Genomic DNA, 16,078 nt, shown 5'->3' with positions numbered 1-16,078 from the left:
ACTTCACTGTCTTATACCCACAGAGCAGTGGGAGAAAATTTTAAAAATAGTCAATTCTTCCTCTCTTTGTGCTAAACATGCTTAATACAATTTCAGGTTGTTCATAGGGGTCACATGTGAGAGGATAAACTCGCTCGATTTTATTCTCATGTTAATCCAACCTGTGATGAGAATGTGGAGAGGGTAAGGGCTACGTGCAGGGGGGAACGAGGGGTAAGTGTAGTAAAATATGCATAGAGGACTGGAGCCGGTATGTACTGGAGGAAGCGTAGGAGGACAGGGAACGTGTAACTAAATTAGTGTACCAAACGGAAATGGCAACCACAAAGAAAGGGGAACATTGTCACTGCAAGACAATGTGTCTGGCAAAGTATCTGAGCTATATAACTATGTCGAGTGTTTTGCTTGCGTCCATAATTATTCCAAGTATTTTGCTTGTGTCTATACTTACTCCCGAGTATTTTGTGTGCTTAGCCAATCAATCGATGAATTTGATTCGGTAACCATATTTAAGAATGTAGTGCCCCATTTTGGGGTATAAATATGACCTCTGTGACCTGACAGATTGGGAGCTGGCTACCTTACGCCCCAAGTGCGTGTGGCTGCGAACTCCTCTCTAATAAATACCACTTCAGAGGTAATTTCGTGTCTCTGGTGTTTTTTCCTCGACTGAGCAGGTTGAACAATTTCAGTTGAACAGTGACTGATGTCATTCTGAAGTCGCTTCATTGCCCCAATGTTCTGGTCTTGCCCCTGTTTGCAAAATTATTGGAAAGATATTTTTGGTATTATATCAACAGTTCTGAATATCAGATTGCAACTTCATCCTATTACTGCAATTTTCGGTTTACCAATGGTGGATAATAGTCATTTATCCCCCCCGCCCAACCCGGCGGATGATTGCATTTGTTAAATTAATGGCTAGAAGATCTATCCTATTGAATTGGAAAGAAATTAATCCTCCAACTACATTTCAGTGGTTTTCTCAAACTATTTCTTGTTCGAGATGAAAAAAATTAGAAGTGTTGTCTTTGACCCTTCAGTTAAATATGAAGAAACTTGAAGACCATTTATTCAACATTTTCATATGAGCTAAACTGACTTTTCCTGAACCTGACTTTTATTGTCCTTAATTATTTGGATGGAGGTGCGGAGTTATTGACGCTACTGTGTATAATTGATATAATGCAATGGCCCATGTTGGCTAGGTTTTTTTCATTGGGGGGGGGGTTATTTTCACCATTTCTTGCAACCACTATGAGATGGGAGGTTTTTAATCATCTATTTGTATCAATTATTTACTCTCAAGCTCTTTGTATTCATGTTTCATTTATGTTTGTTCAAAATCAATAAAAAGATTTAAATAGGACTATTCTGAGGAAAGGGTGGAACAGGCGCAACGGGCCGAGTGGCCAGACATGCTCCTGTTGGTTATTTTCTAAAGCACGAGTTTACCTTTGCGCCTTGTTCTCCCTTGGTTTTCAGCCGTTCGGATTGCACAGGGGAGCGGTGAGAGCTCCGGAGATCCACCGGCAGCCGCTGCGGGGCAGCTCCCGTCTCCCAGCAGGAAGGGACGGGTCTGGGAGACAACTCCAGACAACAGGCCCCGATCCTCGGCGGGGAAAGGCCGGGCGCCCTCCGTGCAGCTGAAACATCTCACGGAATCTCCGCCGGTCGCTTCAGCTCTGCCTTCGAAAGGATTCACGACCCGCCGGTGGTGCAGCCGAAACCCGAGGCGCAGCTCCCGGTCTCCGGCCCACTCGGTCCCGGTCCAAACAGCGTCCCGCCCATTGACACCCCTCAGCCAATGGCAGCATCCCTCTCCCAGCGGTGGTCGCTGATTGGCCGTGTGTGTGTGAGGACGGGCTGTTGCTGGGAGCTGGAGCGGTCTGCGTTGCCGCGAGGCGCAGTTACGTTATTGGAGAGGTGCCTGTCCGTCTGTGGCGCAGGATAAAGGGCTGTGCCGAACCTACGGCGTTCATTTAACGCAGAAGTGTAACAGAAAGTGAAAGCATTCTGAATCAGGAAGTGCTGGGAGATAACATGGCTTCGAAAGGACCGGCCGAGAGTTTGAGCGAGGAGCTAATTTGCTCCGTCTGTCTGGATTTCTTCACCGATCCGGTTACACTGGAGTGCGGACACAACTTCTGTCGCTCTTGTATCACACGGTATTGGGAAAGGGAGGAGAGAAACTCCTGCCCGGAATGTAAAGAGGAGTTTGCTAACCGCACCCTCAGGGTGAATCGGGCCTTAGCAAATCTGGCTGAATCAGGAAGTGCAAACACGAGGATATCTGCAGATGCTGGAAATTCAAACAATACACACAAAACGCTGGTGGAACTCTGGTGCTCCCCTCCCCATCAACTCCTTTCTTTCTCCTGAGGCCTCCCGTCCCATGATCCTTTCCCTTCTCCAGCTCTGTATCATTTTCGCCAATCACCTTTCCAGCTCTTTGTTTCCCCCCACCCCCTCCGGTCTTCTCCTATCATTTCGCATTTCCCCCTCCCCCCACTACTTTCAAATCTCTTACTATCTTTCCTTTCGGTTAGTCCTGACGAAGGGTCTCGGCCCGAAACGTCGGCAGTGCTTCTCACTATAGATGCTGCCTGGCCTGCTGTAAAAGCATTCTGAATCAGGAAGTGCTAGGAGTTAATATGGCTTCGAAAGGACCGGTCGAGAGTTTGAGCGAGGAGGTTATTTGTCCCATCTGTCTGGATTTCTTCACCGATCCGGTTACACTGGAGTGCGGACACAACTTCTGTCACTCTTGTATCACAAAGTATTGGGAAAGGGAGAAGAGAAACTCCTGCCCGGAATGCAGAGAGGTGTTTGCTGACCGCACCCTCAGGGTGAATCGGACCTTAGGAAATCTGACACAAGAAGTTCGGAATCTAAACCTGAATCCGAAAGGGAAGGAAAGTAAACGTCACTGCGAGGAACATGAGGAGGAACTGAAGCTGTTTTGTGAAACGGACAAGACACTGATCTGTGTGATCTGTGCAGCTGCGCAGGAACACAGAGAGCATCGATTTGTGCTGATTGAAGAAGCTGTTAAAAACTACAAGGTAAAACTAACGTTAGTTTAAAACTTAACACATTTCCTTTGTCCTACAAACCATCACACGAGCCTTCATAACCAACACATCATTCTTTGCAACTTACATCATCTCCAACGGGATTCTAGCATCTCCGTCCCACGGCCCACCGCCGCACCCCGAACTCTCCGCTCTCTGTACGGATCGCTCCCCGTACTGTATCGTCCTGATCCACACGCTCCTCCCCACTGATCTCCCTCCTGGCACCGACACCTGCAAGCGGTGTCAGTTTCCCATTCCTTCCCAGTCCTGATGAAGGGTCTCATCCCGAAACACCGACTGTTTATTTCAGATGCTGCCTGACTCACTGAGTTCCTCCGGCATTTTGTGTGATAATCGGGTTTGATCACCTGTTTTTTTGAAGCATCTTTGTTTCTATTTCCTTCACTCTCTGACTTCCAGGATCAGCTAAAATCTTCCTTAGACTCTCTCACAAAAAAGAAATCAGACTTCCAGGAAAAGGAGCAACAACAGAAAGAGAAGATTTCCGGAGTTCAGGTGAGGCTTCCTGAGCGGAATTTCTGATTTTACTGTCGAGTTTTGCTCCATTTAATGCAGAATAGCCGAGTATCGCAGCTCCAGTGACCTGGGTTCGATCCTGACCTCTGCTGCTGTCTGTGTGGAGTTTGCATGCTCTCCCTGTGACCACGACAGTTTCAGACACATTCCAGGGACATGCTGGATGAATGGTTAATTACAATTAACCCTGTGAAGATGGGGGAGGGTGCATGTGAATCAGGTGGGACTAAATGTGTCAATGGGGAGAATAGGTTTCAGGAAAACGTGATGGGAATGTTTCAGAGCGAGCATGGACATAGTTGGATCAAATGGTCCCCTTAATGTCATCAGGAAATACACACAGCAACAGAGTAAATTAATCTTCACCTTTCATTCGACAGGAACAGTCACACAGCCTTCAGTCCCACATCACATCCCAGTTTGCTGAACTGCGCCAGATTATCACTGAGAAAGAGCAGAGCTTACTCAGGGATCTTAGGGAAGAAGAGAAGAGGATTCTCGACACAATGGAGGAAAATCTTCTAGCTCTTCAAAAGAACATAAGGGTTATTCAGGAGGAAATCACTAAGCTAAGGGAACAGACAGATCAAAAAGACAGTGTGATATTTCTCAAGGTGAGGGATTATATTTCAATTTATTTCTGTCAAAGGGCACTAAATGAACAGTGGTATATTTGAAATAAACACAGCAGAGCAGCCAATTCTAACAAATCAATCGCCGCTGCTGGTGTCCTCACACAGATTGTGAGTCTTGTATGACGAGCCTCCAATCACACGAATAATGACCTTCCAAAATGTCAAAGATTTGTATTCGATCCTTTATCTGCAACATACTATCATGAAGCAATGAACCTTCAGCGTAATTATTTGTAAGTTAATCAGCAACAAAGCGGTTAACAAAAGATATGATATCCATCTGTCCTCAGATCAAATCTGCCCAGAACAAAGCATGAATATGTAACTTATTCCCTTCACTATTACCACACACCCCCCAACACGTGACTAGTTACCATTACAATCACGTGACACGGAATACAATTGAGACAAGACTATCAAAGATAGAAAACAGGTGCATTGATCCTACACACAGCATTTACAAATGGCAGTCAACTGTTTCTCACCAGACAATTGATGCAACTATTCAGTATTGATGTTGTCCCAAAACTGGACTTCCACAACTTCTGTTCATCCCAGGATATAATGAAATCTTTTTGAAATGATTTACTCTGATTATAACACAGAGCTACTAATTGTACCCTTAATTATCACATTCAATATCCTCTAAAAATCCCATTAACACCCAGTTCCAGTCAGGCTGTGAGTGTGGGGGTCTCTCTGTCAATCTGTGAGAACAAAGAATGTGACCCACACATCAAATATCCTGTATATCAAGTTTTTGTCAGATTAGGGAAACTTTCAATGTTTCTTGAAATTTTCAGATAAGTTTCACATTAGAAACTTAGAAATATAAACATGGAAAACCTAGAGCACAATACAGGCCCTTCAGTGCACAATTCTGTGCCGAACATGTCCTTACTTTTGGAATTACACAAGGTTCCCCATCGTCCTCTATCTCTCTGAACACAATGTACCTATCCAGGAGTGTCTTAAAAGACCCTATCATATCTGCATCCTTTACTGTCGCCGGCAGCCCATTCCACTCACTCACTCAGCACTTTCTGCGTAAAATTATTACCCCTGACATATTCTCTGTACCTGTTTCCATGCACATTAAAATTGTGTCCTGTCATGTTAGCCATTTCAGCCCTGGGAAAAAGCCTCTGACTCTGATCAATCCTCTCACCATCTTGTACATCTCTATCAAGTCACCTCTCATTCTCTGTCGCTCCATGGAGAGACGGCCGAGTTCACTCAACCTACTCTCATAAGGAATGCTCCTCAATCCAGTTAACATCATTATAAATCTCCTCTGCACCCCTTCTATGGTCTCCACATCCTTCCTGTAGTGACGCCAAGTCTTACCATTAATACCATAGTCTGCCATCATATTTCACCTGCCAAAGTGAACCACTTCACACTAATCTGTGTTAAACTCCATCAGATACTTCTCAGTCTTCTCAGATCAATGCCCTGCTGTATACTCTCCACACTATCCACAATACCCCCAACATTTGTGTCATCAGCAAGTTTATTAACCTATCCTTCCATTTCCTCATCCAGCTCATTTACAATAATCACAAAGAGAAGAGGTCCCACAACAGATCCCTGAGGCACACCACTGGTCACAGACCTCCATGTAGAATATGACCCGTCTACAACCACACTTTGTCTTCTGTGGGGAAGCAAATTCTGGTTGAACAAATCAATGTCCCCTTGGATCCCTTGCTGAATTCCATATACACTACATCTACTACTCTACCTTCATCAATATGCTTTGTCCCATACTCAAAAAAATTCAATCAGGGTCGGAAGGCACGAACTGCCTTTGACAAAGCCATGCTGACTATACCTGATCATATTATGCCTCTCCAAATGTTCATAACTCCTGCCTCTCAGGATCTTCTCCATCAGCTTCCAAACCACTGAAGTAACACTCACTGGTCTATAATATCCTGGGCTATCTCTACTCCCTTTCTTGAAAAAGCGAATGACATCTGCATCCCTCCAATCCTCTGGAACCTCTCCTGTCCCCATCGATGATGCAAAGATCATAGCCAGACGCTCAGCAATCTCCTCCCTCACCTCCCACAGTGGCCTGGGGTGCAAATCGTCTGGTCTCCATCAGAAACAGGCCATTCGGTCCATCATCTTCTATCAATATCCAGAATTCTCCTCCCAACTACTCACCACACCCAGTAACAGAGCCCCGAGCTCGATGGTCACTCATGTGTTTATCCAGTTTTCCCATTATATTCAATCTCTGCTGTTCCGCTTCAACCACTCCTGTGGCACCGAGTTCCTCTTCACTAAATTTCTCATGGGATTTATTAAAATCCATCTGGAATTTCTTCGCCCACAATTCTTCCCATAAATAGAGGTACACCACCCCCACCTCACACAATTAAATCCATCACTGATCTTAAATTCCTCTATCTTATCACCCTGATGTCATATCCAGATGAAAATGCACAACTTGTCCTGTCTTCCTTGTAAGTTTCATACTCTCAGCAATGGTCTGACATTCAGAAACATTCCCTGTAATTTACCCCATGGTTCTGGATTGTCCGTGAGTGCGAGTGTGACTGCAGGAGTGGGAATTTTCAACAACCTGTAATGATTTGGATGAATTTCAGGATGTGGACAGCAAGTCCAAGTCTAATCAGATTTATCTTTGATTTATTTCAGGAGGAAGCTCATCGTAACAAGAGGTAGGACATACTCTTTATTGAAAACCTGTATAGCTAAAAATTGCAGTTTATAACCAGCAGTTTTATATTTACAGGATTAATGACGATGTCCAGGAATTGTCAGTGACAGATGAGGCCCTACCGGTTGAAAAATTTGATCACCTCTATTTGTTGAACACATTGCTGAGAGAAACACTTGATGCCATTAATCGAGGTAAAACTTACAAAGATTCATTTCTCCTTGTTCAATTAAGTTCCAGGTTGAAGCAAGGATTGGCTGTGATAATGGACTGAAGGGGAACTGAAGTTTATTTCACATCAACCCCACCGACTGGCACTAACACTAATCCTACCACAGGAGCTGGGAATTTAATACTGACTTGATGTTATTGTAGGGAATAAAAGCGGGAATCAGTGTGGTGACTGGGATTGTCAGGAAAAAACACGTCCTTCGTGCGCTGTGAGTGCAGACTCTGACTGACACAGTTCCTCACCCCATCCCCTCCTGAACCCGCACCTCTCACTGATGTTAGATGGAGAAGTGGAGAGCTGGAGTGACAGGGGACTCAATCGTCAGGGGAGCAGACAGTATAATCTGTGGACGTGAACGGGGCACCCGAATGGTATGTTGCCTCCCAGGTGCCAGGGTTAGGGACGACTCGGACCGTGTCCGTAGCATTTCAGAGAGGAAGAGAAAACAGCCAGATATCTTGGTACATGTTGGTACCAATAACACAGGATGTAAAAGCAAATTGGTCGTGAAGATAGAATTTAGAGAGCTCAGTAGAAAGCTGAGAAGCAGTACCTCCTGGGTTGTAATTTCTGGAATGTTGTCTGTGCCACGTGCCGGTGTGGGTAGGAACAGGAACAGGGACCTGTTCAAAAGTGACGGGTTGCACCTGAACCCGAGGGGGAACAATATTCTCTCAGAGAGGTTCGATAGAGCTGTTAGGGAGGGTTTCAACTAATTTGGCACTGGGGTTGGAACTAGAATGAAGGGACTCTGGATAAAACTGATGTTAAAAATACAAAGATAGCGTGCAGTTAGACTGTCAGATAGGGCAGACAGATGCAAGTACAGAATTGTAGCCAGCAGGGTGACTATCAGTGCTTTAGGGACACAGAATCAAAAAGGGTAGCAAATACATTACTCAAAGTGTTAGATCTGAATGCATGGAGTATCAAAATAAGGTTATAGATTGCCGGGTGTGATGTTGTAGCCATCGCTGAATCGTGACTGAAGGATGGTTGCAGTTGGGAGCTGAATGACCAAGGTTACACAATGTATCAGTGGTATAGAAAAGTAGGCAGAGGGGGTGACATGGCTCTGCTGGTAAATCAGTCGAAAGTTGTGACATTAGATACGAAGATGTTGAATCCTTGTGTGTTGAATTATGAAACTACAAATGTCAAAGGACCTTGATGGCAGTTATATACAGTCACCCCACCAGTAGCTGGGATGTGGAGCACAGATTACAACTGGAAATAGGAAAGGCATGTCAACAGGACAAATGTTATGTTAGTCATGGGAGATTTGAACATGCAGGTGAATTGGGAAAATCAGATTGGTAATGGATCTCAAGAGTGAGTTTGTTGAATGCTATGTGATGGCTTTTTAGAGCAGTTTGTCGTTGAGCCGACTGGGAAATCAGCTCTACTGGATTGGGTGTTATGTGTTGAACCAGAGGTGATTAGGAAACTCAGGGTCAAATAGCCATTAGGAGGCAGTGCTCACATGACTGAGTTCAACTTGAAATTTGATAAGGAGAAGGTAAAGTCTGACGTTGTAGTATTTCACTGGAGTAAAGGAAATTACATTGGTCTGAGAGAGGAGTTGGCCAAAGGAAATTGGAAGGAGATGCTGACAGGGATGAGAGCAGAGCAGAAATTGTGTCAGTTTCTGGGAAAATGAGGAAGGTGAAGGATAGATGTACTCCAAAAATAAATAAATACTCAAATGGCAATATAGTGCAACCATGGCTGACAAGGGAAGACAAGCTGATGTAAAAGCAAAAAAGAGGGTATTCAACAAAGCAAAAATTAGTAGGAAGACAGAGGATGGGGAAGCTTTGAAATATCTACAGAGAGGAACAGAAAAGTGAAATATGAAATTGAATTGAATTGAATTAACATTATTACTTACATCCTTCATTTTGTTCCATCTCCGTCTTAATGAGCAATGTGCATTTTATAGTAATTTATGATAAATAATCTGTATAACATGCTAGTTAATATAACATAGAAATACAGTTGTGTCCACACGAGTTAATTAGTCTGATGGCCTGGTTGAAGAAGCTGTCGCGGAGCCTGTTGCTCCTGGCTTTTATGCTGCGGTACCGTATCCCGGATGGTAGCAACTGGTACAGTTTGTGGTTGGGGTGACTTGAGTCTCCAATGATCCTTCAAGCCCTTTTCACACACCTGTCTTTGTAAAACAAGCTAGCAAACAATATCAAATTGTGTTTCATATTGTAAAAAATAGAGATGAGATTGGATCTAGGATCACTTGGAAATGAGGCTGCATATATACTAACGGGGGACAAAGAGATGGCAGATGAACTAAATGAGTACTTTGCACCTGTCTTCACCATGGAAGACACTAGCACTATGCCTGGTGTTGAAGAGTGCGAGGGAAGAGAGTGACTGTTACAAGGGAGAAGGTGCTCAAAAAGCTGAAAGACCTAAAGATACATAAGTCACCCAGACCAGATGAACTGCACCCTAGTGTTCTGAAAGAAGTAGCGGTCCACATTGTGGAAACATATGAAATGATCTTTCATAAATCATTGGTGCCAGAGGACTGGAAAATTGCAAATGTCACTCTGCTCTTTAGTAAGGAGGAAGGCAGCAGAAAGGAAGTTATAGACCAGTTAGCCTCACCTCTGTGGTTGGGAAGAAGTTAGTGTCAATTGTTAAGTATGAGGTTATGGAATACTTGCTGACACTGGATAAGATAGGACAAGTCAGCCTGGATTTCTTAAGGGAATATCTTGCCTGACAAACCTGTTGGAATTCTTTGAGGAGATTACAAGTAGGATGGATAAAGGGGATGCAGTGGATGTTGTATATTCGGAATCGCAGAAGGCCGCTGACAAGGTGCCACACATGAAGCTGCTTACCAAGTTAAGAGCTCATGGTATTACAGAATGTTAATGGCTTAGTTAGAGCATTGGCTGACTGGTAGGAAACAGCAAATGAGAGTAATGATATCCTTTTCAGGTTGGCCGCCAGTGACTAATGGTATTCTACAGGGGTCATCATTTTATGATGTATATCCGTATACCACCCTCTCTCTCTCTGGGAATGTTATCCCATAGATCCTTCATAAAAATGTTCTGTCTCACTTTGAATCTGAGCTCTCTGGTTCTGTACTCCCATTTCTCGGAAAAAGACTCACTTTATCTAAGTCCTTTATGAATGTGTTCAGGGGTCATCGCTCAACAACCTACACTCCAGCTAAATAACCCAAGCTTATACACGCTCTGCTTTTAACCCAGGCCCCCAGTCCTAGTAACATCCTCCTGAAGCCTCCTGTCCAGTGTAATGACATCCCCCCATAGTCGGGAACCGGAAATGCAGACAATGCTCCAAGTGTGGTCTATCAACGACATCAAAGACCTTACTTCAGTTCATGTGGACAGTGTGGAATAGGGTGATGAATACAGGACTGAAGGTGTTGTGTTTGAATGCAGCAGTATATGGAATAAGGTAGATGATGTTGTAGCACAGGTGGAGATTGGCAGGGACAATGTTGTTGGCATCACTGAGTTGTGGTGGAAAGAAGATCCTGGCTTGAAGCTCAACACTCAAGGATAAACCTTGTATTGAAAGGACAGACAGGTAGGCAGAGAGGCCGGGGAGGCTCTGTTGGTAAAGAATGAAATGAAGTTTTTAGAGAGAGGTGAGAGAGTATTGAAAGATGTCGAATTATTATGGGTAATGTTCAAAAACTGCAAGGGTAAAAAGACCCTGATGAGAGTGATGTCCAGGCCTCCAAACAGTAGCCATGAATAGAAATGGGATACAAATGACACCAGGAGATAGAGAAAAGGACAAGGAGTTAAATTGGGAAATTCATGAAGATGCTGCATTCCAAGAGAAATAATTTGTACAATGCCTCCATGATGGCTTTTTCGAACTGCTTGTGGTTGAGCCCAATGGGAGAAAGGCAATTCCAGAGTGGGATTTGTAAAATGAACCAGATATGATTTGGGAGATTATGGTAAAAGAACCTTTAGGAACCAGTGATGATAAAATGATAGAATTCACCCCATAGTTTGAGAGGGAGATAACGTCAGATATATCAGTATCAGAGTGGAGTAAAGTTAGTTCTGGAGGCACGAGGGAGGAGCTGACCAAAGTAGATTGGAAGGGGACACGAGCAGGGACGATTGCAGAACAACAAGGACTGGAACTCCAGGGGCAATTTGGATAGATAAAACCCAAAGATGAAGAAGTATTATACAGGGAGGATGAGCTAATCGTGTTTGACAAGGGAAGTCAAAGACAGCATAAAAGCAGAAGAGAGGGCATACAACAGAGCAAAAATCAGCTGGATGTTGGAGTATCAAGAAGATTCTGTTCAAGGAATTACAAAGCAGTAAGGAGTGAAAATGAGATATGAGGGAAGGCTCGCCAACAATACTCAAGAGGACACAAAATGTAAAGAGTAAAAGCTAGGTGAGAGTGGATATTGGACCCCTAGAAAATGACACCGGAGAGGAGAAATGTGAGATAAAGCCATGGCAGAGTGTCAGGGGACAGAAATGAGTATTGTTGCTCTTACTGAGGAGAAAGTAAGTGGGACGATTGAAGATCTGAAGGTCCTGGATCAGATGGACTACACCCCAGTGTTTGGAAAGAGTTAGCTGAAGAGAATATGGGGACATTAGTGATGATCTTTCAAGAATCACTAGATATTTGGTCATTCAAGATGACTGGAAATTGCAACGGTCACTTCACTCTTTCAGCAGGGAGAGCAGTTGGGGGAAGAAACTTATAGGTGGGTTATCTGGATGTGGTGTGGTTGGGAATATGTTGGAGTCCAGTATTAAGGACGAACTTTTGGGTACATGGAGGCTCATGATAAAATAGAGCAAAGACAGCATGCCTTCCCTGAGCGGGAAATCTTGCCTGACAAATCCGTTGGAATTCTTCGAGGAACACAAAGCCAAGAGAGACAAAGAATGATTTGGATGACAGAATTGTTGCCTTTGTGGCCAAGCTTGCAGATGATATGAAGATAGGTGAAGGGCAAGGAGTGCTGCAGAAGCTCGGAATCTGGGGAAGGACAGAGACAGATCAGGAAATGGGCAAATAAATGATAGATGGATTATCGGGTAGGGAAATCGTGCATGCACTTTGATAGAAAGAATAACGGCATAGACAATTCTGTAAACAGGAGAACATTCAAAAATCTGAAGTGCAAAGGGACGAGTGTCCTTGTGCAGGATTCCCGCAAGGTTAACTTGCAATTTGTGTCAGTGGTAAGATCGGCAAACTCAATGTTTGCTTTCATTTCGAGGAGATTAGAATACAAGTGGAAGGATGTAATTCTGAGGTTTTATAAGGCATTGGTCAGACAACACTTGCAGTATTGTGAGCAGTTTCTGGTTGCGTATATTGGAAAAGATGTGCTGGCATCGGAGAGGGTCCAGGAGGTTCACAAGAATGATTCCGGCAATGAAAAAGTTAAAAATCAAACAGGAGAAAATCTGCAGATGTTGGTAATCCAAGCTACACAGGTGCTGATGAAGGGTCTCGCCAGATCTCTCTTGACACCTGTCTGAAGAGAATTGATGTTGGGAGGATGTGGGTGGGTCGAGAACGGGAAGCACAGCCTCCGACAAATGATTGTGAACATTGAATGAAGGGACTGTTCCTGTGCTGTACTGTTCTGTGTTCTCTGTTCCCTGTTTAGAAGAATGAGAGGAGATCTGAGGGAAACATGAAATTCTTTCAGGGGTCAACAGGCTGGAGCCAGGGAGGATGTTTCCCCTGTCTGAGGAGTTCAGGGTCAGGGGTCACTGTGTTTGGAATTCTCAGCACCCGTGGGGGGTGAGGGGGTTTGGGGTTCTTAGCCATTCAGTTCACTGAGCCATCGCCGTACATAGAAATGGCATAGAAATGTGCCCTTCGACCCTTCACCTCTGTGCTGACCTATTTCCCATACACATTAATCTCATTGGCTGGCATTAGGTCAGTCTCCCTCTGTGTCTTGCCTGTTGAAGTGTCTGTCTGACTGTCTCCTAAACACAGAGGACTGGAGGCCTGTGACCCGCAGAGGTCGGTACTGGGGCCGGGTTGTTTGTCATTAATATCAGTGATTTGAATGAGACTGTAAGTGACATAGTTAGTAGGTTTGTGAGAGACACTAAAATTAATGGTATAGTGGACAGGGAAGAGGATTATCTCTGTTTACGTGTGGCCGTTGATCAACTGTCGAGATGGGTACAGGGAGAATGTTTTAAAATACATCTTGCCAGGGCGGTGGAATAAGAAAGGTTGGAAGGAAAAATGGGCTTTTGTCGAGTCAAAGGTTTGTGTCGGCCACCCGACCGCGCCGGAGGCAGAGCGGCCTATCCCTCAGTCCCGGGGCCGCGCTGTACGAGTCCCCCCGCCCCCCCCGATCCCTGGGGCCACGCTACCCGAGTCTCCCCCCCCCCCATCCCCAGGGCCGCGCTGTCCGATTCTCCCCCCGATCCCCGGGCCTCTCTAATTCTCTGCTTCTCCCCCCAGTCTCTGTCACCCTGGATGTGGAAACGGCGAGTCCGTATCTCGAGGTGTCTGAGGATCGGAAGAGTGTGAGACTGACCGGGACCCGGAGGAATCTCCCTGACACCGGGAAGAGATTCACAAACTGGTTTTGTGTGCTGGGATCGGAGGGATTCACATCGGGGAGACATTACTGGGAGGTGGAGGTGACGGGGAATCGGGGCTGGTGTCTGGGAGTCGCCGCAGAGTCTGTGGAGAGGAAGGGACCGGTCAGTCTGAGGCCGGAGACCGGATTCTGGGTCATCGGGCGGGTTGATGACGTGTTACATCGGGATTGTGACGTGTTCTGTGTCCCCCCCTCCCCCGAGACCCGTCTCCCGACCGGTCCCATTCCCAGGATGGTGGGAGTTTATCTCAGTTACGAATCCGGGACAGTTTCATTTTACAACGCGGAGACCAAGTCCCATCTCCACACCTTCACTGGGAATAAATTCACGGGGAAACTTTATCCATTCTTCCGGACTGGGGATGTAAACCAGTGGCTGAGAATCTGCTCCGGTTCCGCTCCGGGTCTGTAAATGGGGCAGGTCACGGGATCGGCGTCAGGAGTAAAGTCCCTGTAAATATAAATAATATGTGGAGAGTGCAGCAAAATACGTGGCTAAGGAGATGGTGCAGGAGGGAGGGCTTCATGTTTCTGGACAATTGGGCTTTGTTCCCGGGAAGGTGGGGCCTGTTCCGACGGGTCGGTTTGCCCCTGAACTGGAGGGGGAATAACATTCTTGCGTGTAGATTTGCCAGTGCTGCTGGGGGGGGGGGGAGATTTGTAGAGGGAGGGTTACCAGAGTGTTAGAGCAGATAGTGAGGTGGAGGAGGATAATGGTCATGCGAGGACTGCATGCATAGACAGAAATCAAAGGTTTTACATTAGGTTGTAAATTAATTTTCAGAACTTATTGTAGAAAACAAAGATTTCCAAAAAGATTTTGAGGAAGAACATGACCAAAACATATGTGAAAAAGCGGCTACTTCAGTTTTATACCTACCGCAATAATTGTCTATGTTAGGAAATATTTTGGATAGTCTGTCCTCTGTTAAATAGTAACAGTGAACAATTTTAAATTGAATTAAACACTCATTGGCACATATTAAAGAAGAATTGACCATCATTAACAAAGGCATATTAAGTTTTCTCTCCCAATGTTGTTTCATTTTTAGTGATTAAAGGGATTTGTATTTTTGCAATTATTTTGCGATGGTCGATTGATGACTTTTGAAGAGTTAATTAGCAAATATTCTCTCTCTCATACACACTTACTGCAATGTCTTCAGGTTACACTTTTTTTACAAAAATAATTATCTATGTTTCCATGTATGCAAGAATCTGATTTGCTGGATACTATTTTGAATATGAATCCTTTAGTAAGATGTTCCATTGGTAGAATTTATAATTTATTTTAATACATTAATACAAAAAGATAACCTCTCACCTAAGGTTTATACATGATAGAAATATTCGTTGTTTCAGACATGATAGAGGGGGTGGCGTAGCATTACTAGTCAGGGAAAATATCACAGCTGTGCGAAGACAGGACAGCCCGGAGGGCTTGTCTGCAGAGGCCATATGGGTGGAGCTGAGGAACGGGAAAGGTGTGACCACACTAATAGAGGTGTATTATAGACCGCCCAATAGTCAGAGAGAATTGGAGGAAAAAATCTGTATAAAGATAGTGGACCGATGAAAGAAACAGGAAGTTGTAATAGTAGGGGATTTTAACTTTCCACATATTGACTGGGACTCCCAAACTGTAATAGGGCAAGATGGAGTTTGTTATATGTTTTCAGTAAAGTTTTCTAAATCTATATTTAGAGGTACCTACGAGAGAGGATGCAATACTTGATCTCCTATTAGGAACCCAGACAGTCAGGTGACAGAAGTATGTGTAGGCGAACGTTTTGGGTTCATAATGACCATAATGTCATCAGTTTCAAGTTAATTATGGATAAGGATGGGTCTGGTCCTCGAGTTGAGCTTCTAAATAGCAGAAGGGCTAATTTTGTGGAAATGAAAAAAGATCTAGGAAGAGTGGATTGGGATAAGATTTTTTTTCCTGACAAGGATGTGTTCAGTAAGTGGAAGGCCTCCAAATGTGGAATTTTGAGGGTGCAGAGTTTGCATTTTCCTGCCAGGATTAAAGACAAAGTTGACAGGCATAGAGAACCTTGGTTTTCAAGGGATATTGGCGATCTGGTTAAGAAGAAGAGAGAAGTGTATAGCAGGTAGAGGCAACAAAGAGCAAATGAATTACTTAAAGTGTATAGAAAAGGTAAGAAAATGCTAAAGAAGGAAATCAGGAAGGAAAGAAAGAAGACATGAGGTGGCTTTGGCAGATAATGTGAAGGAAAACCTGAAGGGTTTCCACAAGTATAATAAGAGTAACAG

The 16,078-nt window shown here is 44.4% G+C and overlaps 1 protein-coding gene across 1 annotated transcript; it reads left to right on the top strand.

Annotated features, from left to right (window-relative positions):
* Nucleotides 1-2,644: 2,644 nt before the first annotated feature.
* Nucleotides 2,645-14,465, top strand: LOC132386966 (zinc-binding protein A33-like). Its single transcript, XM_059959325.1, has 6 exons — nt 2,645-3,065; nt 3,498-3,593; nt 3,995-4,228; nt 6,920-6,942; nt 7,017-7,135; nt 13,660-14,465. Exons 1-6 carry the CDS (start codon nt 2,655-2,657, stop codon nt 14,211-14,213), a joined length of 1,437 nt encoding a protein of 478 aa, XP_059815308.1. The 5' UTR covers nt 2,645-2,654; the 3' UTR covers nt 14,214-14,465.
* The last annotated feature ends 1,613 nt before the right edge of the window (nt 14,466-16,078 follow it).

Source organism: Hypanus sabinus, unplaced genomic scaffold, assembly GCF_030144855.1.
Source record: "Hypanus sabinus isolate sHypSab1 unplaced genomic scaffold, sHypSab1.hap1 scaffold_1437, whole genome shotgun sequence".
Lineage (NCBI taxonomy): Eukaryota > Metazoa > Chordata > Chondrichthyes > Myliobatiformes > Dasyatidae > Hypanus > Hypanus sabinus.
Note: the sequence above shows the minus strand (reverse complement) of the source record. Positions and strands in the feature narration are given on the sequence as shown.